Source organism: Mobula birostris, chromosome X, assembly GCF_030028105.1.
Source record: "Mobula birostris isolate sMobBir1 chromosome X, sMobBir1.hap1, whole genome shotgun sequence".
NCBI lineage: Eukaryota > Metazoa > Chordata > Chondrichthyes > Myliobatiformes > Myliobatidae > Mobula > Mobula birostris.
The window spans coordinates 46,706,350-46,733,269 of NC_092402.1; the positions used below are offsets into that span (position 1 = coordinate 46,706,350).

The 26,920-nt window shown below is 39.8% G+C and overlaps 1 protein-coding gene across 4 annotated transcripts in view; it reads left to right on the top strand.

Moving 5' to 3' along the window:
- Positions 1-212: 212 nt before the first annotated feature.
- med24 (mediator complex subunit 24) overlaps positions 213-26,920 on the top strand; it is a 75,608-nt gene continuing 48,900 nt past the window's right edge. Inside the window, exons 1-12 of one of the 4 annotated variants that reach the window (XM_072249873.1) lie at positions 230-292; positions 2,002-2,152; positions 3,182-3,320; positions 9,557-9,639; positions 12,022-12,060; positions 12,901-12,974; positions 13,430-13,653; positions 15,132-15,243; positions 19,073-19,220; positions 20,446-20,559; positions 23,066-23,113; positions 26,285-26,367. In XM_072249873.1, the coding sequence (XP_072105974.1) occupies positions 3,191-3,320; positions 9,557-9,639; positions 12,022-12,060; positions 12,901-12,974; positions 13,430-13,653; positions 15,132-15,243; positions 19,073-19,220; positions 20,446-20,559; positions 23,066-23,113; positions 26,285-26,367 (1,055 nt within the window). In that variant the 5' untranslated portion in view covers positions 230-292; positions 2,002-2,152; positions 3,182-3,190. Of the gene's footprint in view, positions 293-2,001; positions 2,153-3,181; positions 3,321-9,556; positions 9,640-12,021; positions 12,061-12,900; positions 12,975-13,429; positions 13,654-15,131; positions 15,244-19,072; positions 19,221-20,445; positions 20,560-23,065; positions 23,114-26,284; positions 26,368-26,920 lie in introns of all 4 variants that reach the window. The other 3 variants (XM_072249874.1, XM_072249872.1, XM_072249875.1) reach the window with 3 other exon arrangements.

Consider the following 26,920-nt stretch of genomic DNA (forward strand, 5'->3'; position numbering starts at 1 on the left):
AAGCAATCTGACTCACCAGCTCACAGCTTCCAGCGCAGGTGACAGAGCTACTCGCAGTGCGCTCCGGGAAATGTCGTTCAAGTTCTCGCCCTTCGGGTAAACTCGCGGCCTGTTTCACTACAATTCCCAGGTAACATCGGGGCTGCAGACACCTCATTGACTTGATTGGCTTGACTTGGTCTGTGTTCGCCCAATTACCGTGGCCGTTGTTGGTCCGTGTTGGTAATTGAATAAGATGGCGGAGTGTTTTGCTTGAGGCGTAGATTGTTTCGATCTAGACAGAAATATTCAGGTAAAGTGCCCGTAGCTGCAGTTTTATCCGCGTTATCTTATCTTTACTAAGGTGGGAGGGGGAGAAGGAATGTTCATGAGCATAACTTTACGCTTACAAAACAACGAACCAGACATCTGAGGATAAGGACACATAGTCTTCCGTTTTATTCCAGTATCACTTCCCAAAGTGTCACGTACAAGGGCGCCTTAGTATCGGCGAGGTGCAACAGAATGTAGGACATAGAACAATCCATCGGAACACCAACTGGTCAAAGCAAAATTATCACTTCCATTGTTATGGTCACAATTGTGGTTCCTAGCTCTTCACTGGCTTTGACCATACTTGTCTTCCGACTCTTCTCTTATGTCCATTACCACCAATTCCTCCCCCCTCATACAACAGGACGGGCACAGGCCATTCAGCCCACAATGTCTGTGTTGAACACGATGCCAAATTAACTAAATCCCTTCTGCCTGCACATGACCCATATCTATCTAGTCCCTGCATATTAACGTGTCTGTCTAAATGATACTCTCACATCTGCTTCCACCACCACCTCTGGTAGCCCATTCCAAGCACCCACCATTCTTTGTGTAAAAAGAAAATTCACCTCGCACATCTTTAAACTTTCCGTCTCTCTCTTTAAATGCATATCCTCTTTGCCCATCATATTTCTATCATGGAGAAAATGGTCTGGGTAGCCTCCAACCTGATGGCATGAAAATTGATTTTGCTAACTTCTAGTCATTCCTCCCCATCCCCTTCTCTCTTCTTTCATCTCCCTTTCTCCCATGATCCACGTCAAATTCCACCCTCTTCAGTCCTTTACCTTTTCTGCTTATCACCTCCTATCTTCTCAATTTATTTCCCCTACCTTTCTCCCTCACCTGGTTTCACCTATCACCTGCCAGTTTGGAATTCAAGTATCTGCAGAATATCTTGTGCTCACAGTCCACTCTATCTGTGCCAATCATAATTTGAGAGCTTTATCAGCGTCCTCAGCCTCTGACACTCCAGAGAAAGCAATACAAGTTTGACTAGCTTGACCTAATTAACTATGCAATGGTTACACAAGACTGTTATTTACATGTAATTTGCTAGAAAGGTTTCAGACTTGAAGAATTCCAGCTTCAAGATTAAACTGTAGAAGCTGAGTTTGTTCTCCTTGGAGCAAAGATGATTCAGAAGAGATTTGATAGAGATATGCAAGCTCATTTCCATAGGGTGTATAGAAATGACTATTGGTGGAAGGATCACAGATGTGTTGAAAGTATAAAGGGAATGTGAGGAAAGTGTGTCAGGAGTTTGGAGAGTGACTAAAATTGGTACAAATAGTTCATTGGGCCTTTATGAAGGGAATCGGGCACTCAATTGAGAGAAAGTAGTTTGCAGGATTACTAGGAAAAAATGGTAAACTAGTGAAAGGATTGTTTCACAAAGGGCTTGAACAGGCTTGATCCAGTGAATGGCCTTATTCCAGTTCTGATGTGGCCACTTGAAACCACTTCAGTGTTAGCAGTCGTGTGTCTTTACAGAAAAACTAAACCAAAAAATATACCAAATAGATAAATGTAATTTCCAAGTAGGTAGCTATCAAACAATAACACCGATTTAACTAAATGTATCCTGGTGTTCTTCAGAAACATTGGACTGAATTAACTGAAGAAACGGGTGTTGGTAGGGCTGATGAGAGACTTTGTCAGAAGCAACTGATGTGCTTCGTATAGGTGAAGCAAAGTATTACAGACGTTTGTGAAAGAAGATGTGGGTAGTGATGCTGAGGAAATCAGCCTGCCAAAGAGATTTGGAAATCTGTGTGGGAATGGAGACTGCAATGGTCTTGAGTAGCAAAGCAAAGTTCTGACCCAGGTATGGTAGGTAAGTTGTCTACCCATTGTATACTTTGATGATTCTGCTCTCAATTTATTTGATTATCTGTAGCATCAAGTGTCTTCAAAGTCAAAACAATGCATTCCAATTATAAACCTGAGTGTGGAAAAACACTGTTTGACTGTACTATTGGGATGGTTTTTCAGCTGAGAAATTGAAAATGAAGTTGGGGATGAACTTCTAACTCTGCCAACCTCATTTAAAAAAAAGCCTGATTTATAATGTCTACATCCTCGCCAACCAGAAAACAATAAACAAGAGAAAACCTGCAGATGCTGGAAATCTGATCAACACACACAAAATGCTGGAGGAACTCAGCAGGCTGTACTATTTTCCTAGATGCCACCTGGCCTGCTGAGTTCCTCCAGCATTTTGTGTGTGTTGCTCGGAAAACGACTTTGAACAAAATGTGTAGTGGGCCAGTTCATAGTGCAGTTCAAATATGCTGGAAGTTGGGTGCAGTTTCATCTCATCTCCCACTCTGAATTCACCACCAAGTCCAGAGTCATTCTGTTAATATACTCAGCTGATTGACAGGCTACATTCAATTTGCATCTGCCCCTCTGCTTTCTGGCACATGTTCCATACCCAGTCAAGTAGTAAAGTTGCAGACTCACTAAAAAAGTATGTTGTTTTTGTTTTTTGCTTAATTTTAAGTTGCTATTTCCAAGTAAGTTACACATGTCCAATTTGCTTTTGAATTTATTTTATTTTTCAGTATTTTACTAATATCTTGAATTGTTTTTGCAACTATTTCTAAATATCAGAATCAGTAGAAAATGCATTTCAACAGCACAAGACTGGGAGCTCACTGAGAGCGGCACTGAAGAAAAGGCAAGTGTTGCTGCAAGTTAAATAGACAGCTGAACACTGGACACAGGCTGGGTTCCGTGTGATTCTCCCCTGATAATGCTGAAGGCTAAGCTGATGACATTTCAATGTGGGTAACAAAATTGGCATATTGACACAGTGGAGATGTTTTTTTTAAATTTTCCCCCTTTCTGTTATTGATTATAGCACTCACAGATGAAGGTGGTAAATCTAAGGCAGGCCATTCTCCAGGCTTGGAAGGAGAGATGGGCAGATTTTCAATGGGCCATAAATATGAAAAAACTCTTTCCAAAGGGGCCAACCTGGGACCTTCTCGGACTCGCAGGTAAGACTCTGGAGCTTTTAGGATGGGATTGTTCAACTATTCAATCTGAAAGTGGAAGCAAATGAAAATTAACATTTGTTTTAAACCGAATTAGAAAATAAGTCAAACATTTTATTTTATGATCTTTTTGTAATTATCTTGGCAGCTGATGTGCAACAGTCTAATTGGATATCCATATGTAATTGTGTTAAAACAGAATAGGTTGAAAGTGTTGACATTGTCTGACACATAAGTTAACATTACAAATAAAGTTCCTCCTTCAGAACATCTTTCCAACAGCTTAATTTTCAGTTATAATCTCTTGAGAATTTCCTTTGTAGTCACTATTTGAGCTACACTCAGGTTCCTACTATTTATTTTCAAGTCATTGCATACTAGCTTCTGCCTTATTGCAATAGCCTCGCTTAACTGCCCAATGAGTGTACCTAGGGCATGGGTTTCAGCAGCTTTTTCACTTGATCTCGATGTTCTAATTGGAAGAATAAGCCAGCCAATGTCAATGTTATATTCCAAAACAATATACCCAACATGGAGCTTTTAGTTACAGTCAACTGATCATGTGCCCTACACCAGTTTGTCAAAACAGACACTAATCTGTGTCTGTTGTGGGAAGGGATTGTGAGAGAGGCAGTGGAAAAGATTCAAGTATGCTTCAAAAGCTTTCCTGGAAAAAATACAACTGGTATCAACATTGGGGTATGACTGCTCAGATTGGAGAATATCTCAAGTTCTTGCATCAGGAGCCCAGAAAAGCCTAACGTGAATGGACAGAGGAATGTGTTATCTCTGCCCACCTTCTTATCCTGTCAGCTACCGCCTGCTCCTTCTCTAAATAATTCTGCTGTTCCCACATTGGCTCTATTAGCCATGCCAGAACATACAAAACTAGACTGAAGCAAATCATCGTCTACTTAGAGCAGGGGTTCCCAACATGGGGTCCATGGACCACTTGACTAATAGTTGAGGCCCATGGCATTAAAAAATGGTTGGGAACCCCTAATTTAGAGGGACTGTCTTAAAAGAAGTGATATACTTCATGGATTTCCTAGTGTTTTTATGCTCTGAAAGTAGGACTGCATTTGTACATCTCTTGCATACCTTTTAAGACATCCCAAAGAGCTTTGCAACCAAAGTGGTACCATTTCTGTGCTAATTTAAAAAAATGGAGCATGTCTCTCAAAAATCAATGCGATGATTACCAAAAAAAAAGCCTGCTTTTTAGTAACGCTGAGTGTGGGATAAAGATTGGTGAGGACTGTCTGTCTTTGAAAAATTACCATTAGACCATGAGTGAGCAGATGAAATGTCTTTAATTTTTCAGTTTAATCTTTTGTTCGAAAGATAATATCCTCTTTGTGCAGTCATCTCAATGCATTTCGGCATGCCCAGGTTTGGCCTGAAGTTGGCCGCCTTTGGGGCCCGCATGGCCCTGTGGACACAAATTTTCGCTGGTGTTGCTTGCTGAAGCATAGCAGGAGCCAGAACATCGAAGGTAGCAAGACTAGCTGTCGGAGGGCTCTGCACTCAGTAACCAGTTTGCTGATTCTCGTCAGGGAACTCAAAATAAAAAAACAACACTTCAGATGGACTGTAACATCAAAATAGCGACTTGTCTCCCCGTCGCTGTGGAAGGAGCAAAATCTGTCTCTCCCTTGTTAATGAGAGAGGGAGCCTGTGGGATGTGGAAATGTTGGAGTGAACAGTTAGTTTTTGATGGACTGTAGACCACGATCTCTCTTTGGGAACTCTGCTTTTGCTTGCATGGTGGGTGGTGGGAATGAAGTTGCTTTATGCTAGAATAAGTGGGGTAAGGGTTGGTGCTGTTGCTTGTGCCTGGGAGAGGGTCAGGGAGCTTTGGGGTTCTTTAGTTTTTTCTGTCATTCATTCTTTGGGGTTTTTTCTTCTGTTTCAGTGATGTCTGTGGAAAGTAAGAATTTCGGCTTGTATATTGTATACATTCTCTGATATCAAATGTAACTATTGAACTATTATCAAAGTATATATACAGAATACAACTCTGAAATTTGTCTCTTCTCCAGATAGCCACAGAATACAGAAAACGATGCAAGTAGTTGAAAGAAAGACATCAATCCCTTCCACATGTAAAGAAAAAGAAACAAAAACTCAAAACCCCAAACACCCCAACCCCTCCCTTGCACAAAAGCTAACAGATCACCATACATGATCTTTACCATACAACACTTCCAAAAGAAATGTGGAAAGTGGCACCAACAGGGCAACAAGGCATCTTCTGACCTCACTGAAGCCTTTGACACTATTGTCCTGAATGGATTAGAAGGTGTAGAGTCTCTATGGGTTGAGTTAAGAAATGGCAAGGGTAAAAAGACCTTAATGACAGTTGTATACAGGTCTCCAAACAGCAACCGGGATGTGGATTACAAATTACAGCAGGAGATAGAAAGGATGTGTCAGAAAGGCAATGCCATGATAATCGTTGGGAATTTTAACATGAAAGTGGATTGGGGAAAACCAGGTTAGTACTGGACCTCGAGAGAGAATTTGTAGAACGTCTAAGGGATGGCTTTTCAGAACAGCTTTTTGAGCTTACTAGGAGATCGGCTGTGCTGGATTGGGTGTTGTGCAATGATCCAGAGGTGATAGGAGAGCTTAAGGTTAAGGAACCCTTAGGGAAGAGTGATCACAATAAGATCAAGTTCACATTGAAATTTGAGAGAGAAAAAATAAAATCCAGTGTGTCGGTATTTCAGTGGAATAGAGGAAATTACAATGGCATGAGAGGGGAACTGGCCAAAGTTGACTGGAAAGGGACGTTTGCAGGAAAGACAGCAGAGCAGCAATGGCTGGAGTTCCTACAAAAAATGAGGGAAATGCAGGACAGATATATTCCAAATAGAAATTTTCAAAGGGAAGAAGGACACTACCGTCGCTGATAAATGAAGTGAGTGCCAAAGTAAAAGCAAAAGAGAGGGCATACAAGGAAGCCAGAGCTAGTGAGAAGATAGAGGATTGGGGAGCTTTTAAAAACTTGCAGAAGGAAACTAAGAAGGTCATTCGGAAGGAAAAGATGAATTATGAGAGGAAGCTGGCGACTAATATCAAAGAAGATACTAAAAGCTTTTTTAAGTATATAAAGGGTAAAAGAGAGTTTTGAGGGTAGATATAGGACCAATACAAAACGACGCTGGAGATATTGTAATGAGAGATGCAGAGATGGCAGGGGAACTGAATGTGTATTTTGCATCAGTCTTCACAGTGGAAGACATCTGCAGTATACTGGTCATTCAAGAGTGTCAGGGAAGTGAAGTTTGTGCAGTGAAAATTACGAATGAGAAGGTGCTTAGGAAGCTTAATGATCTGAGGGTGGATAAATCTCCTGGACCTGATGGAATGCACCCTCGGGTTCTAAAGGAAGTAGCTGGAGAGATTGCGGAGGCATTAATGATGATCTTTCAAAAATCAATAGATTCTGGCATTGTACCAGATAACCGGAATATTGCTAATGTTACTCCGCTATTTAAGAAGTGTGGGAGGCAGCAAAAAGGAAACTATAGACTTGTTAGCCTGACATCAGTGATTGGGAAGTTGTTGGAATTGATTGTTAGGGATGAGATTACGGAGTACCTGGAGGCAATCCTGCCTGACAAACCTCCTGCAATTCTTTCAGGAAGAAATTACAAGCAGGGTAGACAAAGGAGATGCAGTAGATGTGGTGTACTTGGATTTTCAGAAGGCCTTTGAAAAGGTGCCGCACATGAGGCTGGTTAGTAAGGTAAGAGCCCATGGAATTACAGGGAAGTTACTAGCATGGGTGGAGCATTGGCTGGTCAGCAGAAAACAGAGAGTGGGAATAAAGGGATCCTATTCTAGCTGGCTGCTGGTTACCAGTGGAGTTCCACAGGGCTTGGTGTTGGGACCTCTGCTTCTTACAATGTGTGTCAATGATTTGGACTACGGTATTAATGGATTTGTGGCTAAATTTGCCGATAGTACAAAGATAGGTGGAGGAACAGGTAGTGCTGAGGAAACGAGAGCCTGCAGAGAGACTTAGATAGTTTAGGTGAAGGGGCAAAGAAGTGGCAAATGAAATACAATGTTGGAAAGTGTATGATCATGCACTTTGGTGGAAGAAATAAACGGGCAGACTATTATTTAGATGGGGAGAAAATTTAAAATGCAGGGATGCAAAGGGACTTGGAAATCCTTGTTCAAGATACCCTAAAAGTTAACCTCCAGGTTGAGTCAGTTGTGAAGAAGGCGAATGCAATGTTGGCATTCATTTCTAGAGGTATAGAAGATTAGATTAGATTAGATTATGAGGACACTCAGTCCTCGTTTATTGTTATTGAGAAATGCATGCATTAGAAAATGATACAATGTTCCTCCAGTATGATATCACAGAAACACAAGACAGACCAAGACTAAAACTGACAAAAACCATGTAATTATAACATATAGTTACAACAGTGCAAAGCAATACCGTAACTTGATAAGAGCAGACCATGGGCATGGTAAAAAAAAAAAAAAAATAACAGCAGGGATGTGATGTTGAGGTTCTATAAGACGCTCATGAGACCACACTTGGAGTATTGTGTGCAGTTTTGGGCTCTTTATTTTAGAAAGGTTATACTGACATTGGAGAGGGTTCAGAGAAGATTCACGAGAATGATTCCAGGAATGAAAGGGTTATCGTATGAGGAACGTCTGGCAGCTCTTGGGCTGTATTCCCTGGAGTTCAGGAGAATGAGGGGGGAATCTCATAGAAACATTCCGAATGTAAAAGGCCTGAACAGATTAGATATGGCAAAGTTATTTCTCATGGTAGGGGATTCTAGGACAAGAGGGCACGACTTCAGGATTGAAGGACGCCCTTTTAGAACTGAGGTGCGGAGAAAATGCTGTAGTCAGAGGGTGGTAAACCTGTGGAATTTGTTGCATCGAGCAGCTGTGGAGGCCAAATCATTGGGTGTATTTAAGGCAGATGTCGATAGGTTCTTGATTAGCCAGGGTATCAAAGGGTATAGGGTGAAAGCAGGGGCGTGGGGATGTCTGGAAGAATTGGATCAGCCTATGATTGGCAGAGCAGACTCGACGGGCTGAATGGCCTACTTCTGCTCCTATATCTTACGGTTTTATGGACTGTGCGGGCCTCTCCTCAAATTCAGCTGTCAACAGAATTTCTTTTACATTTGTTTTCTGATTGTCTGCAAGCCATAATCCTAAATTGTGGGTGTACAACAGAGCCAGGCAATGAAGATGAATGTATTACAAGGCTGCATCACTGTTCTTACATCTTCATACTGCATCTTACAGCCAACAAGCATTTCACAGTTGTGGAGCTAGTGAGAAATTATTCAACCAATGGTGATTATGCTCCAGAATCTGAAGTAAACTTCATTATATAGCAAGTAGTACAACGGCATTAATGTGTAATGACATGGCAAACATTGACCTGAAATGTTAATTCTATCAATTTTGCTTTGCACATATGCTACCTAACTTGCCAAGTATTTCTACCATTTTCTTCAACATTCGCAGATATTTTTTAAATTTCAGAACCAGGTTTAACGTCACTGGCGTATATCATGAAATGTGTTATTTTATGGCAGCAGTACATTGCAACACATAATAAAAAAAACTAAATTACAATAAGAAATATGTAATTAGAAATTAAATAAAGTAAGTAATGCAAAAAGAGAACAAAAAAAGGAAAAAATTGAGGTAGTGTACGTGCTTCATTGTCCATTCAGAAATCTGATAGCTTAACTTACTGTGGGAAACTGCCTTTGGGTTTCCGTTTAATTAGATCACCACAGTAGCATAGTAATTAGTGCTACGCTATTACAGTTTGGGTCGTTCTGGAGTTCAGAAATCAATTCCAGCATTCACTGTAAAAAAGTTTGTACGTTCTTCCCATGAGTGCATAGGTTTCTTTCGGGTGCTCCAGTTTCCTCCCACAGTCCAAAGATGTACCAGTTAGTAGGTTAATTGGTCATTGTAAATTGTCCTGTGATTAGGCTGAGGTTGAACAGGTAGGTTGATGGGTACTGTGGCTCGTTGGGGTGGAAGGGTCTTTCCCACGCTGTATCTCTAACTAAAATAAATTAATGTTTCATTTGGATGGACAAATTCCAATAATCTTGGGCATTAGTGCTTCATTGGTAGTGTTATGGGGTCCATCTTGTACTCAAAACTTTACAGATTGCTGATAATTACTGTAAATAAAGTGGCTCCAATCTTTCTTGAATTTCTTCCAGATCATTTGCTGGAGCAAGCCTTGGTTGGCCCATCACCAAATCCTCTGATTATGTCCTATTTGAAGTATGCAATTAGTTCACAGGTAATGGATTTAAAACTCAGTAAACAGAGGAAATCAAGCTACAGGTTGTGTGAACCATTTGTAATTCTAAAATTTTGGTGTCCAAGGCATAAAGCTCAGAACAGTCAGTCATGTTTGCATACTGTTTTCTTATTGAACTGATTTGTTGATTTCTTCGTACTGAGTAGTAAACATAGAAACATAGAAAACCTACAGCACAATACAGGCCCTTCAGCCCACAATGCTGTGCCAAACATGTCCCTACCTTAGAAATTACTAGGGCTACCCATAGCCCTCTATTTTTCTAAGCTTCATGTACCTATCCAAAAGTCTCTTAAAAGACCCTATCGAATCCACCTCTACCACTGTTGCCGGCAGCCCATTCCACACACTCACCACTCTCTGTGTAAAAAAAGTTACCCCTGACATCTCCTCTGTACCTACTCCCAAGCACCTTAAACCTGTGCCCTCTCGTGGCAGCCATTTCAGCTCTGGGAAAAAGCCTCTAAATATCCACACAATCAATGCCTCTCATCATCATCTACACCTCTATCAGGTCACCTCTCATCGTCCGTCACTCCAAGGAGAAAAGGCTGAGTTCACTCAACCTGTTTTCATAAGGCATGCTCCCCAATCCAGGCAACATCCTTGTAAATCTCCTCTGCACTCTTTCTATGGTTTCCCCATCCTTCCTGTAGTGAAGTGACCAGAACTGACCACAGTACTCCAAGTGGGGTCTGACCAGGGTCCTATAGAGCTGCAACATTACCTCTCGGCTCCCAAATTCAATTCCACAATTGATAAAGGCCAATACACCGTATGCCTTCTTAACCACAGAGTCAACCTGCGCAGCTGCTTTGAGCGTCCTGTGGACTTGGACCCCAAGATTCCTCTGATCTTCCACACTGCCAAGAGTCTTACCATTAATACTATATTCTGCCATCATATTTGACCTACCAAAATGAACCACTTCACACTTATCTGGGCTGAACTCCATCTGCCACTTCTCAGCCCAGTTTTGCATCCTATCAATGTCCCGCTGTAACCTCTGACAGCTCTCCACACTATCCACAACACCCCCAACCTTTGTGTCATTAGCAAACTTACTAACCCATCCCTCCACTTCCTCATCCAGGTCATTTCTAAAAATCAGGAAGAGTATGGGTATCAGAACAGATCCCTGAGGCACACCACTGGTCACCGACCTCCATGCAGAATATGACCCGTCTACAACCACTCTGTCTCCTGTGGTCAAGCCAGTTCTGAATCCACAAAGCAAGGTCCCCTTGGATCCCATTCCTCCTTACTTTCTCAATAAGCCTTGCATGGGGTACCTTATCAAATGCCTTGCTGAAATCCATATACACTACATCTACTGCTCTTCCTTCATCAATGTGTTTAGTCACATTCTCAAAAATTTCAATCAGGCTCATAAAGCACGACCTGCCCTTGACAAAGCCACGCTGACTATTCCTAATCATATTATACCTGTCCAAATGTTCATAAATCCTGCCTCTCAGGATCTTCTCCATCAACTTACCAACCACCTAAATGTTTGAAAAGTTTTTTTTTTGCCAGTGGTTAAACAGGACAAGGGTCTGTTTAAATTTCAACAAGCTAACTGTGGAAACTTGGAATTCAACTTTTCATGTGGGGTTTTACAGCTGCATGGTGTTCAAGCTATGGGCCAGAAAGTAGAAATCCCTGAAATAAGATTTTTGACTGAGACCATGTAAGTGTATTAACTTGCAAAAGGATTGGTAGCATAATTTTAAAAAGGAAGATGAGAGGCAAATTCCAGGAGAACCTGGTAGATATATTCATTACAACCATGTGTCCTATTAATTCTATAAATTTTTAAACAGTATTTTTTTGCTAAATACTTCACTTTTCACCTGTATTTCTAACTACACAGATACAGTATTTAGCTAAAGGTTAAGTGCTTCTCGTTGACAATATGGGTATAATTAGCTATCATTTGTGGAACTAATGGCTGTTTTGATGCATTTGCTTTACGTCAATGTGGAAGTGTCAACATAAAATACTTAAGAAAACTTGCAGAATTCTCAGCTGCAGAAATTCCGTCATCCATCTTATGGAATTCCCTGCTATTTTAAAAAAATCTACTATTTACAAAGCCCCTCTCTTTTAGGTGATCATTATCATGTTACACAAGGAAAAAAAGACGGGCAAAAATGGAGACTCAAAACTCATCTTGTTTTTGAGTTGTTTTTCAATGTTTTTCACTGACTTAAAATTATTTTGTTAATTTTATTACGAAGACATTGAAGGAGTATCCAGTGAGTTAAGTGTTAAGTACTTTTATAACTAGAATTATGATCTTTGTTCTGTTCAGAAACACTCTTACTTCAGGCTCTGAATTTTTTGTGCTTGCTTTTACAGATGGTGTCTTATGCAAGTGTAATGTCTGCTATTGCAAAGGTCTGTATTTGAATTAATAGGGTGATTTAAAAATGCAAAAATATGAAGCATAACCAACTAGGCTTATGATATGGAGGAATTAGAATCAATACTGTTTACTCTCCCTGTCTACCTTTCCCTACTTGTGGTCTGGAGTGAAGATGAAGCATCAACTAAGTAAATGTCATAGCTATATCTTGGTGGTAATTGTGTCTGAAAAGTTTGTTTGATGCTTTTGATCCATTTATTTTAAGATATCATTTGAAGTCTAGTATGTAGCATATTTTCAGTGACTACAGTAGAAGGTAAGATTGTGGCTACATCAATGTATACTATCTGTAGGTTTTCATTTTATTCCCATTTATTTTTTTTAAAGAAACATCTGTACAGACAGTTAAACACAGAATATCAATTAATATATATTATTCATAATATCTGAGTTGGTTTAGTGAAGCCATTCTTTTAATGGCATCTGACTTTTTTCAATTTATTCATTTGGGGGTTATTTTATCGTTTTTGAAGAAGGATTTACAACCAAAACTAATCTTTTGAACACCAATGAACTAGCATTTTATGCCTTTAGATTTTTAAGGAAATCGGAATTATCTTCCTCCTCTGTTCCTCTAAAAACTGAAACCAAACAGTACAGTTTTGAATGTGTTTGTTTCCTGGCATGCAAATATATTGCTTTCCAATGTTCATTAATGTCATTTATTCTATTTACTATATCAAAGAGGCATGATCATTATATTTTAAAGATTAAAATTAAGATTAAAATTTTAAAGATTAAAATATTTTAAAGATTAAAGATTTTAAAGATCTGCAGTGGGTAAGTGATTTTAATAGAATGTTTTGTTTCAGTTTGAAGATTACTCCAGGGAATTGTGTGTTAAAGCTCTGTTGGAACTAATGGATATGTTTTGTGATCGACTCAGGTCAGTAGTCATTCATACCTTTTTGAATTGTTCTTCCATTCTTCACGACTTCCTGGCCCTTAAGTGCAGTATGACAATAATATTGATAGAAAAGATTGCAACAAAACCACAAAAGACCTTTTATATTTCAACTATGAGAAAAGACCAAGAGATTTATAAATATTTATGCAGGAGTAAAGGAAGATGAAGAAAATTATGATTTGGGCACGTACCTTCCATCAGTGTCTGCTCATGGGTACGTGACCAAAGTAGTCTTCATTTGTTTATTGTCTTCACAGCAGCAAATCTGCTATGTATGTCACCACCTTTTACAAATGTTTGTATTTTTCAAGTGACCAAATGTAAATATTTTTAGACGTACTAAGAAATTTGCATTTCTCTCTGCGCTTCTACATAATTGAATTATTTTCAAAGCTTTCTATGTCAAGGCCTAATGGTGCTTTCTAATCCTCTAGCTGTCACGGCAAAGCAGAAGAATGTATAAATCTCTGTCGAGCCTTGCTAAGCACGCTAGGATGGTTGCTGAAGTGTGCTACTCATTTTACTGAAAGGCTGAAGGAGGGACCAGATGTGGCTTCAGGGGAAGAACAACTCCAACTCTGTGTTAATCGCATTGAGAATATTGTGAATAGTAAGAAGAATAGAGCTCTTCTTCATATTGCAAGGCTGGAAGAGCAAGGTACATGTGCTGGGCTAAATTACTGACATTCATGAATTAATACTTTTACTCCACTTTCTATGTAAAGGAATTCACTCGTGATGGTGTAATAAGTGAATTGCATGAGAATGCAGTATGGTACTAAGCTTGAGTTCAGAAGGCACAGAGCTTCAATCCATCTCTGATATGAACTAGACATCAGTAGCTGTTGAAGGACTATAGTTAACTTCATTGACCTTGGGTGTAATAGGTGAAAATTGATACATTTCCTCACCAGTTTGCTGTCTAATCATATGTTTCAGCTGTGATGCACTCCACTGTTGAAGCCTCTGGGCATTGACTTGTCAACTCATGAAGAATGGCTGCGGACAGATTACAAGAGCAGCTTCTAATCATGGCACAGTACCAGACAACATGATATTTTTAAAACTAACATAAACTTCTCTGCTGCATTTTAAAAATTGCCGCGATGCAGATCTGGAAAACTATTCCCTTACCAACTAACTAGATAGCTACAGCTAAGCTAAAAAGCATCCTTATGTTAAATGAGCAAGGAGAGGGAGAGAGCATAAGGTGACAAGAAATAGGAACACGAGTACTTGATAGGAATAGATAGGAACATAGCTATTTGAGCTGCTTTACCTTTCAATGAGATCATGGCTGGTCCAACTTTCTTCATCTACTTTTCCACCCGATACCAGTATTTCTTAATTGCCTGACCAATTAAAAAGTCTGTTGATCTCAACATTGAGTATATTCTGGCATTTAGCCTCTGCAGCTCTCAGGAGCAAGGGATTATAAAGATTCATAACCCTTTGAGCATAGAATTATTTTCTTCATCCATCTTAAAGGAGCAATCTCTTATTTCCAAAACTGGGCCCTCTGATCATAGACGTTCCCATAAGGGGAAATAGTCTCTGAGCATTTACCCTGTCAAGTCCTAATAATCTGTGTTTCATTAAGATGTGTCTCATTCTTTTAAATTCCAATGATTACCTTTACAAGGCAATTTCTCCATACCTGGGATATATCTAGTGAATCTTATATGAACTACCTAAAATAAAAGGTCTTTCCTGTAATAAAGACACCAAGCTGTTGAGACTCCAAAACCAGCTCTGTTACAAATCACTTATTAAATTTTGTCAACCAGAAAAGTATCTATTTATGCCTACTCCGTTTCGTTTCAGTTAGCCATTCTTTCTCAGCTTGTGATCAGCATCTGTCTGTCTATCCATCCATCCTTTTTCTGTTATTGTACTTCAAAAAAATTTACTAAGAAAAGTCATTGTTTTTTTCCTACAGTTTAATTAGGTTTTCCCTTGCAATCTTCATCAATATCTAATCTTCATATACAGGGCATATGTGTCATAACCTGTTCCAATATGCTCATTGAAAAAGTCTCAGTTAAATGTCAATGATGGTACTCAGCTATATATTGAATGTTAAGATGTCTCAACTGTGCATTAAGATTATAATCTGTTCATGTGTTTCATCTTTAGTTACGTGGGCAAATGTGGAGCAGGCTTTCATAAAACTAACAGAAAACTGCAACAAAATAAGCAATCAGCAGCTCAGGTTGAGACTGGAAGAATGTATTGGATTGATTAAAAGGTAAGGCTACCTGTTCTGTTGCCATGCTGAGCTGTTGGTACCATTTACAAGTTCAAATGGATTTGAATCCAGAATAAGTTCACTTATACCTTTTGAAATTGAATGTGAAAAATCTACTTTAGATATTCCTCCAGATCATTTGTTGCTGGAATTAAGTTTCATAATCTCAAACACCAGAACATTGTGGCAAAGCATGTCCCGTTTTGGAATATCAGACTTGTCAGTTGTTATTGTAAGTCGGGAGTCTTCGAGTATCTTTCTCAGGTCTTAGCATAAAATTCAGCTTAATCCTCCAGGGTAGTAGTGACAAAGAGTGTAGTGGAGGCAGCATTTTGTGTATTAAACTAAGGTCCATCCGTTAGCTGGATATAAAGAATGCCTGAACTGCTTTCTGAGAAGAAAAGGAGGAACATTCTTCCACATCTCCTAGCCAATGTCAGTTCTTCAAATCAGTGTCACTGAAATAGCTTATCTCCTTGCTGCAGATGGATCTTGCTGCGTGCAAAATGACCAACAGACCCTTCAGTATTGTAGTTCCCAGCATTTCAAAAATACTCAGGGCTGTAAAGAACTTCGGAACTTTCTGAGGATATAAAATATAACATGAATATAAAGGCATTTTGTAAATAATGGTGGAAATTTTTAAAATTGGCCAATTATTAAAACTTGCTCTTAAAATCTGCGCATTATCTGGTACATTTCTTTTTGTTGTAGATCAGGAAAGACATATATACAGTATGATCATTATTTTTCCATTCAATTTCAAAATTAAAAATTGGCACAATTTTTCAGATTTAACTTTGGAATTTATTATTCCATCTAAGTTACATGAAATTTCACTTCTAGTTACTTCAGAAGTGATGCATTTAATTTCATCTACCCATGTTATTACTTGGAATACAATCTGAAGTCGTATTATTACAACTTAACTCCTATGAGTTAGGTAGTGTTGTAATTATTAGCAATTTGTGTCCCAGTAATTTTTATTATTTTATTCTGACCTAAAATTAATAATGTATTTCTGGGAAAGTTGGGTAATGTAATTGTGTAGAGTTCAATTTTAATTAAATGATTTCAATGATGATGATGTCCAGATTATAATTACTGTCAAAGTTAATTAATAACTGACAGGAAGAATAATCTAGAAAGAGAAAGTACCAAAAATAGTAATCTTAACCATACATAGGTCATGAAATGATATTGCTTTGCACCAAGCATATCATGAAACAACAGTTGCAATAATACTGCTTTAGGTTCTATTCCTTGTAGTATATAAAATTGATGCATGCAAACAAAGTATCACTGTTCCTTAAACTGGCCTTCTGTGTTGACATTAGATACATGTTGTCTTTCTTACGTAAACTGTTAACAACCAGATCTATTCCTCCACCTCTGTAGACTCAACTGTTGTATTAAGTAGCTTATTCAGCTCCCACCATCGTTATGGATTCCAAATCCCGACTCATTCTATGTTCAAACAGTTTGAATGAAGCAATATCTTCATCCTATTTAGTCCTGCTTGTACTTTGTTGTTGACCTATTCACCAGCAAAACCTAGGTACCACATTCAGTTATACAAGTTCACTCCAGCCCAGACAATCTACTTAATGGACCTTATAAGCATCGGGGAATTGGTTTCTGAATTGAGCAAACTAGTATAGACTAACCAGGAAACAGACTGATATAATCATACTCTCAGAATCATTATTTTGACAGTGTGCCAGACCTCTCCATTACAATTATGTGGTGTAATAGTATAGTGGTACAAGTCCTCCCCAGGTTATGAATGCCCAAATGATGTACATCCCTTGTATATCAATTGTTTGGGAGATTGGTGTGATGGACTTGCTGTCAGCTGTAGGGCTGTAGACACGTTCTGCCATCTGAGAATTCGGTTTGTGCAATAGCTAAATGGTTGGATTAACTCCACTAGTTTAACTACACATTGAGTAAGATAATGATTCTGTCAGGTTATATTTTTATTTAAGAATATTGCTGGGCAGTCGCATTTCCCACTTGTGAACTGTTAGGGTTACATTGGAGAGTGATGTAGTACTGTATGCAAACCAACACAAACACTACAAATATTAGAACTTATCCTGACTATTATACATGTTGCACAGGCATCCTCCTGGTCTGTTTCCAAGTAACACTAACTCGCCAGTGATCTACTCTATTGTACCAAGCTTGCGTTTTGCCAAGAACACTCAGGCCTGCTCTCACTAACATTGCTGAGTCCTCTACCATCAATTTCTTGAAGATCACCAAATACTGCAACTACGGAAGCAGCTCAGAGGCTGGTGTTCTTCCCTTCAATTGACGCCTAAAACTACACTCAGTAGCCAGTTTATTAGGTAAACTGGTGTAACCGCTCGTTAATGCAAATGTCCATTCGGCCAACTCAAAGCATAAAAGCATGCAGACATGGTCAAGAAGTTCAGTTGTTGTTCAGACCAGATATTAGAATAGGCAAGTGTGATCTGAATGACTGACCATGGAATGATTGTTGGTGCCAGACCGATTGGTTTGAGTATCTCAGAAACTGCTGATCTCCTGGGATTTTCACACATGTTCTCTAGAGATTACAGAGAATTGTGTGAAAATCAAAACATCCAGTGAGCAGCAGTTCTGTGTGCAAAAATGCCTTGTTAATGAGAGTAATCCACTCTCCTCTCCTATCAGATTCCTTCTCCAGTCCTTTCCCTTTTCCACTTATCACCTCACAGCGTCTTACTACATCCTAGCCCTCCCTCACCCTCCTGGCTTTACCTCTCACCTCCAGCTTGTCCTCTTCCTTCTCTCTTTCAACCCCCCCCCCCCCAATCTTATTATTCCGGTATCTTCCCCCTTCCTTTTCTCCTTTTCAGTCCTGAAGAAAGGTCTCAGCCCAAAACATCGACTGTTTATTCATTTCCATAGACGCTGCCTGACCTGCTGAGTTCCTCCAGCATTTTGTGTGTGTTGCTCTGGATTTCCAGCATCTGCAGAGTTTCTTGTGTTATTAATGCGAGAAAGGTCACAGGAGAATGGCCAGAGTGGTTCAAGCTGACAGGCAGGCAACAGTAACTCAATAACTACGCGTTATAACAGTGGTGTGCAGAAGAGCATCTCTGAATGCACAATATGTCAAACTTTGTGGTGGATGGGCTATAGCAATAGAAGACCATGAACATGCATTCAGTGGCCACTTTATTAGGTACAGGTGGTCTCCAATAAAGTGGTCACTGAATGTATAAGGCATATAAGGAGCATGATGGAGTACTCTCCACTTTCCTGACGGACTGTAGCTCCCAACAGCTTTCAAGAAGTTCAACATCATCCAGGCCAAAGCAGTGCATTTCATTGGCATCCATTTGTCATCCTGAACATTTCAATCAGCCCATTCACAGTGGCTGAAGTTTGTGCCTTCTACAAAATACACTGCACCTGTGCATTGTGTTAGTATATTCTCCAGAAGGACTGAGCAGTCCAAGAAGGCAGCTCACCATTCACTTTCCAAGACCAATTAGATGTAGGCTGTTTTACCAGTATCCTGGAAATGAATAGGTAAAGATAATTAATTGATAATACCTTTTAGAGTGGAATAATTTGAGGAATGTAGGAATGCAACAAAGTTATTTGCTAAGTAATTTTGTCATTTGTCCCAGATTTACATGGGCCTCTTTTTCGTTGTTGTGCATATTACCAATTTGCAGGAAAATGACATTTGTCAAAAAATCATTTTCAGACATTTAGATTCTGTGTAAAAGCAGCTTTGATAGCTCTACCATAAAGTTTAACCAAAATGCTGTTTTTGTTTGCAGTATTAATCAATATTATTTATTTCTAGTGTTCCAGTCATAACAGCTCAGACTGAGCAGAACACCAAGATGGAATTCCCCACAGTTCATGCCCTGATTATGTTGGAAGGAACTCTCAATCTCACATCTGATACACAGTCGCTTGTTGAACAGCTAATCATGGTGAAACGGATGCAGGTAACTGGCAGCCACTGGAATTTTAAACTTAACAGAAACGAAATAATGAATATCGTTGCTATCATCTTGCCATTTTGTTTCACAGATTAAAATAGGATCAAGCATATCATGTTTGCAAATAAAGTTTTTTACCAGCAGTATGAGATCAGCTACAATTTTGTTATATGTTACTCCTCATCTTCATTCATGGATTTGAACTAAAATATTTACAAGTTATGGATATGTGTTACCGGAAAAAAATGAAGTAATCATTTCAGTTTCCAAAATGGAAAAAAAGGTGTAAATGGCTGTTTGGCTGTTGCTTCAAAGTGAGTATTACATAGATAAGGCAGTCAAAGGCTGAATCCAGCATAATTCCTAAGGACACATTCAAGGAAAAGTGAAACAGTTAAGAGGATGTAGCGTGGTTTAGGGAGTATGATAATGATTGAATAAACTCAGTGTGAAAGCATATAAGATTGCAATTGTGCTGGTGTTGACAAAGGCAGCTTATTACTGTTAGAATGATGTGATTTGCTAGTGGTTATTCTGTACTTAGAGTGCATGGATCTAGGGCACTACTAGGTTACTGAAATTGGCTTCTTTACCCCATAAGCATATTATTTGCCCTAACAGTAAAGCAGTTCTGCTTAGAATAAGGTTGTCAGTAGTCAATAAACTCCAACAATCTAAGCTAAGATTCGGATTGAGACTCTAGCTGGACAGTATAGAACTTGGCTCATTACCAATGTGTAAGAGTTTAGTCATTTAGGAGCGAGATGTGAGGAAATTTCTTGTCACAGGTTTTGAATTTTTGGAATTCTCTAAGGGCTATATATTCTCATTCATTGAGTATAACCAGTGCTGAGACTGCTTGTTAGTTACTAAGTGAATTGGAGGACATGGGATCCAGTTGGGAAATGGAACGGATAAGGATCAACCATGATATTATTAAATAGGCAGGTACCTCAAGGGGCTATATAGCCAGGTTCTGTGCTCTTGTGCTCCAACAATGTGTCACTATAAAGGTAGCACATAGTCCCAGTCAGACTGGAGTCAGAATGTTCCATAATTTTGTTACTTTGTAGCCCTGCTGTGATGTTGCTGTTGATAATACTAAAAAGGCTTGTGCTAAGTTCACATGTAATTTCGAAATCCACTGTGATTAGAAATCAGAAATTATTCCAATGCAAGAAGCATGATGAAAGATAATTACAAGTATTTAGAGTTGTATTTTTTTTTTTAGCGAATCCCCTCGCCCCTCTTTTTACTGGAAATCTGGAAGGCCTGTTTTGTTGGCCTTATTGAATCGCCAGAAGGAACTGAAGAGTTAAAGTGGACTGCATTCACATTTCTCAAGGTAAAGATTCATTACGTGGCTGTGATATTTGGGAAATTTATTTTGCTTAACAGACAATGCCTCTTGTGCTGGGCAATTTCAACATTCTACTTTTGATTTCAGTTCTCTGCAACAGATCAGACTTGTGTTTAGAGCAGGGGTTACCAAGATTTTTTTATGCCATGCATTCCTACCATTAACTGAGATTTAGAGCAACGCACACAAAATGCTGGAGGAACTCAGCAAGTCAGAGCAACATCAATGGAGGGGAATAAACAGTCTACTTTGTAAGTGGAGACCTTTCCTCAGGACTGGAGATGAAGGGAGCAAAAACCAGAATAAGAATGTGGGAGTTGGGGAGCAAGCTGGCAAGAGATGAGTGAGACCAGGTGAGTAGGTAGGGGAGGAGAATGAAGTAAGAAGCTGGGAGGGGATAGATGGAAGAGGTAGAGGACTGAAGAAAGAGGAATCTAATAGGCACATAATTTTCTGTAACTTTGGTCATTTCCAGCATCCCTACCACTGAGTGCATCTTTCTCTCCCTCTCCCCTTCTGCTTTCTGTAGGGATTGCTCTCTGTGTAACTCCCTTCTCCTCTTGTCCTTCCTCACTGATCTCCCTCCTAGCACTTATCGTTAAAGGCATGACAAGTGCTACTCCTGCCTCTACGCCTCTACACCTCTTCCCTCACCACTGTTCAGGGCCCCAAACAGCCCTTCCAGGTGAAGCTTCACTTCATCTACCAGTCTGTTGGGCGTAACTATTATATGAGTGCTCCTAGTGTGTCCTCCTCTACATTGGTGAGACCCAATGCAGATTAGGGGACCACTTCAACGAGCACCTTTGCTCTGTCCACTGCAAAAGGCAGTGGCTACCCATTTCAATTCAACTTTCCGTTCACATTCTGACATGTCAGTCCATGGTCTCTTGACTACCATGATGAGGCCAAACTCAGGCTGGAGGAGCAACACCTTATATTCATTTTGGTAGCTTCCAACTTGAGAGTATGAACATTGATTTCTCTAACTTTGGTCATTTCTACCCCCTTCTCTTTTGCCCTTCACTTCCCTCTGGTTCCCCTCCACCTTCCCTTTCTTCCACCTTCCCTCTCTTCCACCTTCCCTCTCTTCCACCTTCCCTCTCTTCCACCTTCCCTCTCTTCCACCTTCCCTCTCTTCCACCTTCTCCCCCCCTCCACCTCCCCCCCCCATTATATTCCTCCTGCTTTAGCCCTTTACCTCTTCCACCTATCTATTTGTGGATATTATAGAGATGATGCAGAGGAGACTTACAAGGATGTTGCCTGGATTGGAGTCCATACCTTATAAGAATATGATGAGTGAACTTGGCCTTTTCTCCTTGGAGCAACGGAGGATGAGAGGTGACCTGATAGAGGTGTATAAGATGATGAGAGGCATTGATCATGTGGATAGCCAGAGGCTTTTTCCCAGGACTGAAATGGCTAACATGAGGGGGCATAGTTTTAAGGTGCTTGGAAGTAGGTACAGTGGGGATGTCAGAGGTCAGTTTTTCACACAGAGAGTGGTGGGTGCATGGAAAGCACTGTCAGTGATGGTGGTAGAGACAGATACAATAGGATCTTTTAAGAGACTCTTAGATAGGGTCATGGAGCTTAGTAAAATAGAGGGCTAAACAGTAGGAAAATTCTAGACAGTTTCTAGAGTAGGTTACACGGTCGGCACAACATTGTGGGTCGCAGGGCCTGTAATGTGCTGTAAATTTCTATGTTCTATGTCCCAGTTTCTTACTTCATCCCCACCCACCCATCCACTCATCTTTCTCCTCAGCTGGTCTCACCTATCACCTGCCAGCTTGTACACCTTCCTTCCCCTATCTCTGGCTTCTGCCCCTGCATCTCCAGTCATAATGAAAGGTCTTGGCCTGAAACGTGGACTATTTCCCTCCACAGATAATGCATGACCTGATGAGTTCCTCCATCATTTTGTGACGGTGGATGCATTTGCTGCTCTTAATTGAAATCAGATGCAATCTTTCTCGAATGTCCCAAAAGTTCAAACTTCAAAGTAAATATATTAGCAAAGTACATATATGTCACCATATACAGCAATGAGATTCATTTTCTTGCTGTACACATGATTTGAATGCACTAGCAGAGTGGAAGTAAACTTGGATTCTTTGCTTTAACGTTAGCAAGCAGATTAATCCAGAATTGTGTTTTTGCGTTGTTTGGACCATTTCGTTCTTCCACCACACTGACGTTGTCCAGTGATAACATTCTGTGCTTTCTTGGCAGCGTTCAGCAACTTGTTTTAACCGCACTTCTATCCAACATCTTCTTTGTATTTCCTTTTCCTCACCACGCCACACAAAAAAACAGCCCCTTCTCAACTTAAACCATTTCATCTTCCTCTTCCATCATGATGTCATCAAGCTCCATTCAACACCATGGAAGTAGTCTAAACAATGTTTTTGTGTTAAAAACAACTTTGGAACTCTGCTTGAATATAGTTGTGATTATATATTCACCTGGAGTCTAATCTTTCCAGATTCCACAGGCACTATTGAAGCTTAAGAAATACCCTCTTGGTGATAAAGTAAGTTGTTTTTGATTTAAGGTGTCTTTTTTATGAATGTTTTCTTTTTTTTTTTTTTTTTTTTTTCAAAGTAACTCAGGTAAGTGAAAAAGGATCTAGTGCTTTCCCAGCATATATGACAAGTAAATTCCTCTCAGGCTTCCAGCCGGGTACAGATATCAATTATAACTGACGTTTCAATGACTAACTCTGCCATTTTCATGAAGCTCAAGAAGAGTTTATTCATTAACTTGGGTAATATCAGTAGCCAGAAGAATTTATATTACTTACAGCATTCTGGTTTAAGAACCAGGACCCACCGTTAAGATGCTACAAAGTTGGAATAACAAGATAAGTTAAAGAAGTAGATGATTTCAGTTTATACAAGATTTTGTAGACTTGTAAGAAAGACGATGTTTTTTTAAAAAAATCCACCATTTTGATATCCTGATTATCCTGATAATTTTTTGATCTTTGATTACTAAAGTTACACTGAGCTGGATTTCTGTTATCAGAGATGTGTTGCTGGTGATGTATTTTGAAGTTATGATGAATTAGGAAAGTTGGGAGGGAGAGAAACAAAGGGCAAAGAACACGGTGATGGAGAGAGGAAATGTGCTCTTTTGCAATTAACCCCACTGTTATGATACCAGCATAAACTTTCTGACATTCAAAACAAAAACCACAAGAGGCCCTTTGTCTCTTTGTACTTGATGTGCCATTTAATAAGATCATGGCTGATCACTGCCACTTTCCTGCATTCACCCGTATTCCTTGTTTCCGTTAATTCTAAAAGAAATGATTGATCTTTGTGTTGAATGTAGGTGAGTTGGCTCTCCACATCCCCTTTAGAGTAGTAATTTCCCAAGATTCACCAGCAGTTGGGTGAAGAAGTTTCCCTTCATTTCTTCCTGATTAGCAACCCATGATCCCCTGATTCCAGGTGTCTCAGCCAAAGGAAACAATATAGGATTAGTAGGAGGAGCCTTTTGACCTCACAGGCCTCTTTTGTTAATTCATGCCATGACAGATATTAGTATACTCCACACTTTTACCCACCTGCTGTAATTTTTCACTTTCTTGCTTAACAAGTACCTATCTTCAAAAATATCCATAGACTCTGCTTCCACTAACCTTTGAGGAAATAACTCCAAAGCCACATTCTCATCTCTGTCTTAAATGGGTGACCTCTTATTTTTAAACTTTGACCCTTCTAAATTCTGCCACAAGAAGTAATTTCCTCTCCATATCTACCCCTCTACCTCACCAATCCACCATTCCCTTATCAGGCAACTAGCCTATTCCAGATATCAGTCTAGTAAACCTTCTGTGAAGTGCTTCCAATGCATTAGCATCTTTTCTTAAATACCGCAGAGTGTTCCTGATGTGGTCTCACCTGCATCCTAAGTAACAAGCATAACCTTGCTACTTTCCTGTTCAGTTCCTCTAGCAATCAACAATGTTTATGTTTCTAAAACTTCATTGTACCTGCCTACTAGCCTTTTACAAATCATGAATTAAGATCATCTGAACCTCTGCATCTCAGTATTCTGCGAATTCTTATCATTTAAATAATGTTTCCTTTTTATTTTTGTGACAAAAGGTCCAATTTAATGTCAGAGAAATGTATACAATATACATTCTGAAATGTTTTTTTCTTCGCAAACATCCACGAAAACAGAGGAGTGCCCCGAAGATTGAACAACAGTTAAACGTGAGAACCCCAAAGTGTCCCCTCCAGCTCCCCCCTCCCCACGTGTAATCGGCAGTGGGCAACAATCCCCCCTCCCCCCACCGGCAAAAAAAAAGCAAGCATCAGCACCACCACCGAGCACAAGCGTGAGCAAAGCAATAGCAAAGACACAGACTTACAGTTACCCCAAAGACTATTGTATTTCATCCGGCATTCGACAAACCACAGGTTCTCTCTCTCCCTAATAAGGCAGAGGGAGGTGTCCCCCATTTTCACATCAAGTGGGAGGCATAACAACAACCCGCTGGTTTATGATGTTGAAAGTCCATTTCGTTGCTTTTTACAAGCTCTGTGCCTGAAGATTACAAAGATCTCGGGTCTTTGGGCCCACAAATTTTCTGGCCTCCCCGACGATACACGAGTCTCCCGCCATGACACCGACCCTTGATCTGCCTGTCTCCAGAGCCCGGAGATCTTAGGCTTCCAAATATGAGCAAGACTCTCAGGCCGAACCCTTGGCATGTCAGATAACAGCCACTCTTGAAACCTCGAGAACAAGTCCCATTCCCGCAAAGAACTGAAGTCTGCGTTAACTCCAGGTCAGGGTCTTCAAAAGACCCCTGAAAGAGAAAAATAAAGATATTAAAGATGGAAATAGAACCGTTTCCAAAGATGCAAGCAAAAGGGTCACCATTTAGCGCTATCTTAACTCCGCCTCCACAAAATGGACTATTTTACATTTTTTTTTACCACATTACATACCATTTGCCAGGTCTTTGTTTATATACATAACCTGTGTACTGTCCTCGTGTCCTATTCACAACATACTTTTATACCTAGCTTTGTGTCATTGACGCTTTTAGCAACTAGACTTTGGGTCCTCTTGTCCAAGTCCATTATATTGATTATAAAAGGTTGAGGCCCAAGTCCTGACACCTGTGACACACTACTTGCTTCTTTCCAGTGAGGAACTTCATGTCTACTCTGTATTCTGTTAGCTAGCCAATTTCTATCTGTACCAAATTGCTGTCTCCAACAGCATGAGCTTTTCTGCAGTAATGAACAAATACCTTCTAGAAATCTTAATGCATCCTATGGCTCCCATGTACATATTTACAACACATGCTATTACTACAAGCAGATCTGCACCCACTGAATTATATTTCACCTTGTCCCACCACCCTGCTCATTCATTAACGCCAAAAGAAAATAAAATTCACTTATGGAACACACTCAAAGATTGGTGCTTGTTTGATCGATGGGAACAGGTTGTCTACAATGATATTCGGTGAAATCAGTGACCAATCTGTGCCCTAGTTCAGTATATCTTTGCAAAATCTACTGATTTCTTGTTTGCAATAATTATTTCAAATTGCAGATAAGGGAGCATCTGCTACTGGCTGCCTGGCTTCTCCCCAATTATCCACCACAAAAATTGCAGATGTATAGCTTGAAGTCAGTTGGATGTTTCTTAATATTTATGCTATTTTTGGACACAGGACTTCACTGAGGATGTCAACACTGCCTTTGAGTTTTTGCTCAAGCTTACTCCACTCTTAGACAAAGCAGACCAGCGATGCAAGTAAGTGATTGATCAGATTCTTTGTAGTCACCTGGCACAGAAATTGGCCATTTGGCCCAACAAGTCTGCACCAACCACAGAGCTTAGATTTATGCAAATCCTGTTTTATTTTCCATGCCACCCCCTCAATAGTTTCTACAACAACTCACCTACACATTTGGGCTCATCTTCATTTCCCAATTAACCTACCAAATTGCATGTCTTAATTGAATCCAGTCATTGGAGATGAGGCAACAGCTCCACTAGCTGTGCCACAGTGCCTGAGGGACCTTCAGTGTGACTGTGATTCATGATGGTACCTTTGATCGCTTGTTACATAAGAGTTGGGCGGATTAGTATTTTGGGTAGCATTGATTGCAGTTCTGATGTTAAGCAGTCAGCTATTGAAAGCCATAATACTGCCCCACCTGAAAACTGGTTAACGTACTAATTAATAATATAACTTGATCCCTGCTCTTGGGAATGCGGTATCCTCCTGTGAAGTTTGGTTGATGGATAGAGTATAATTTTTAGGTTAAGAAAGGATTAATGTAAAGGAAATAGTGAATTGAGC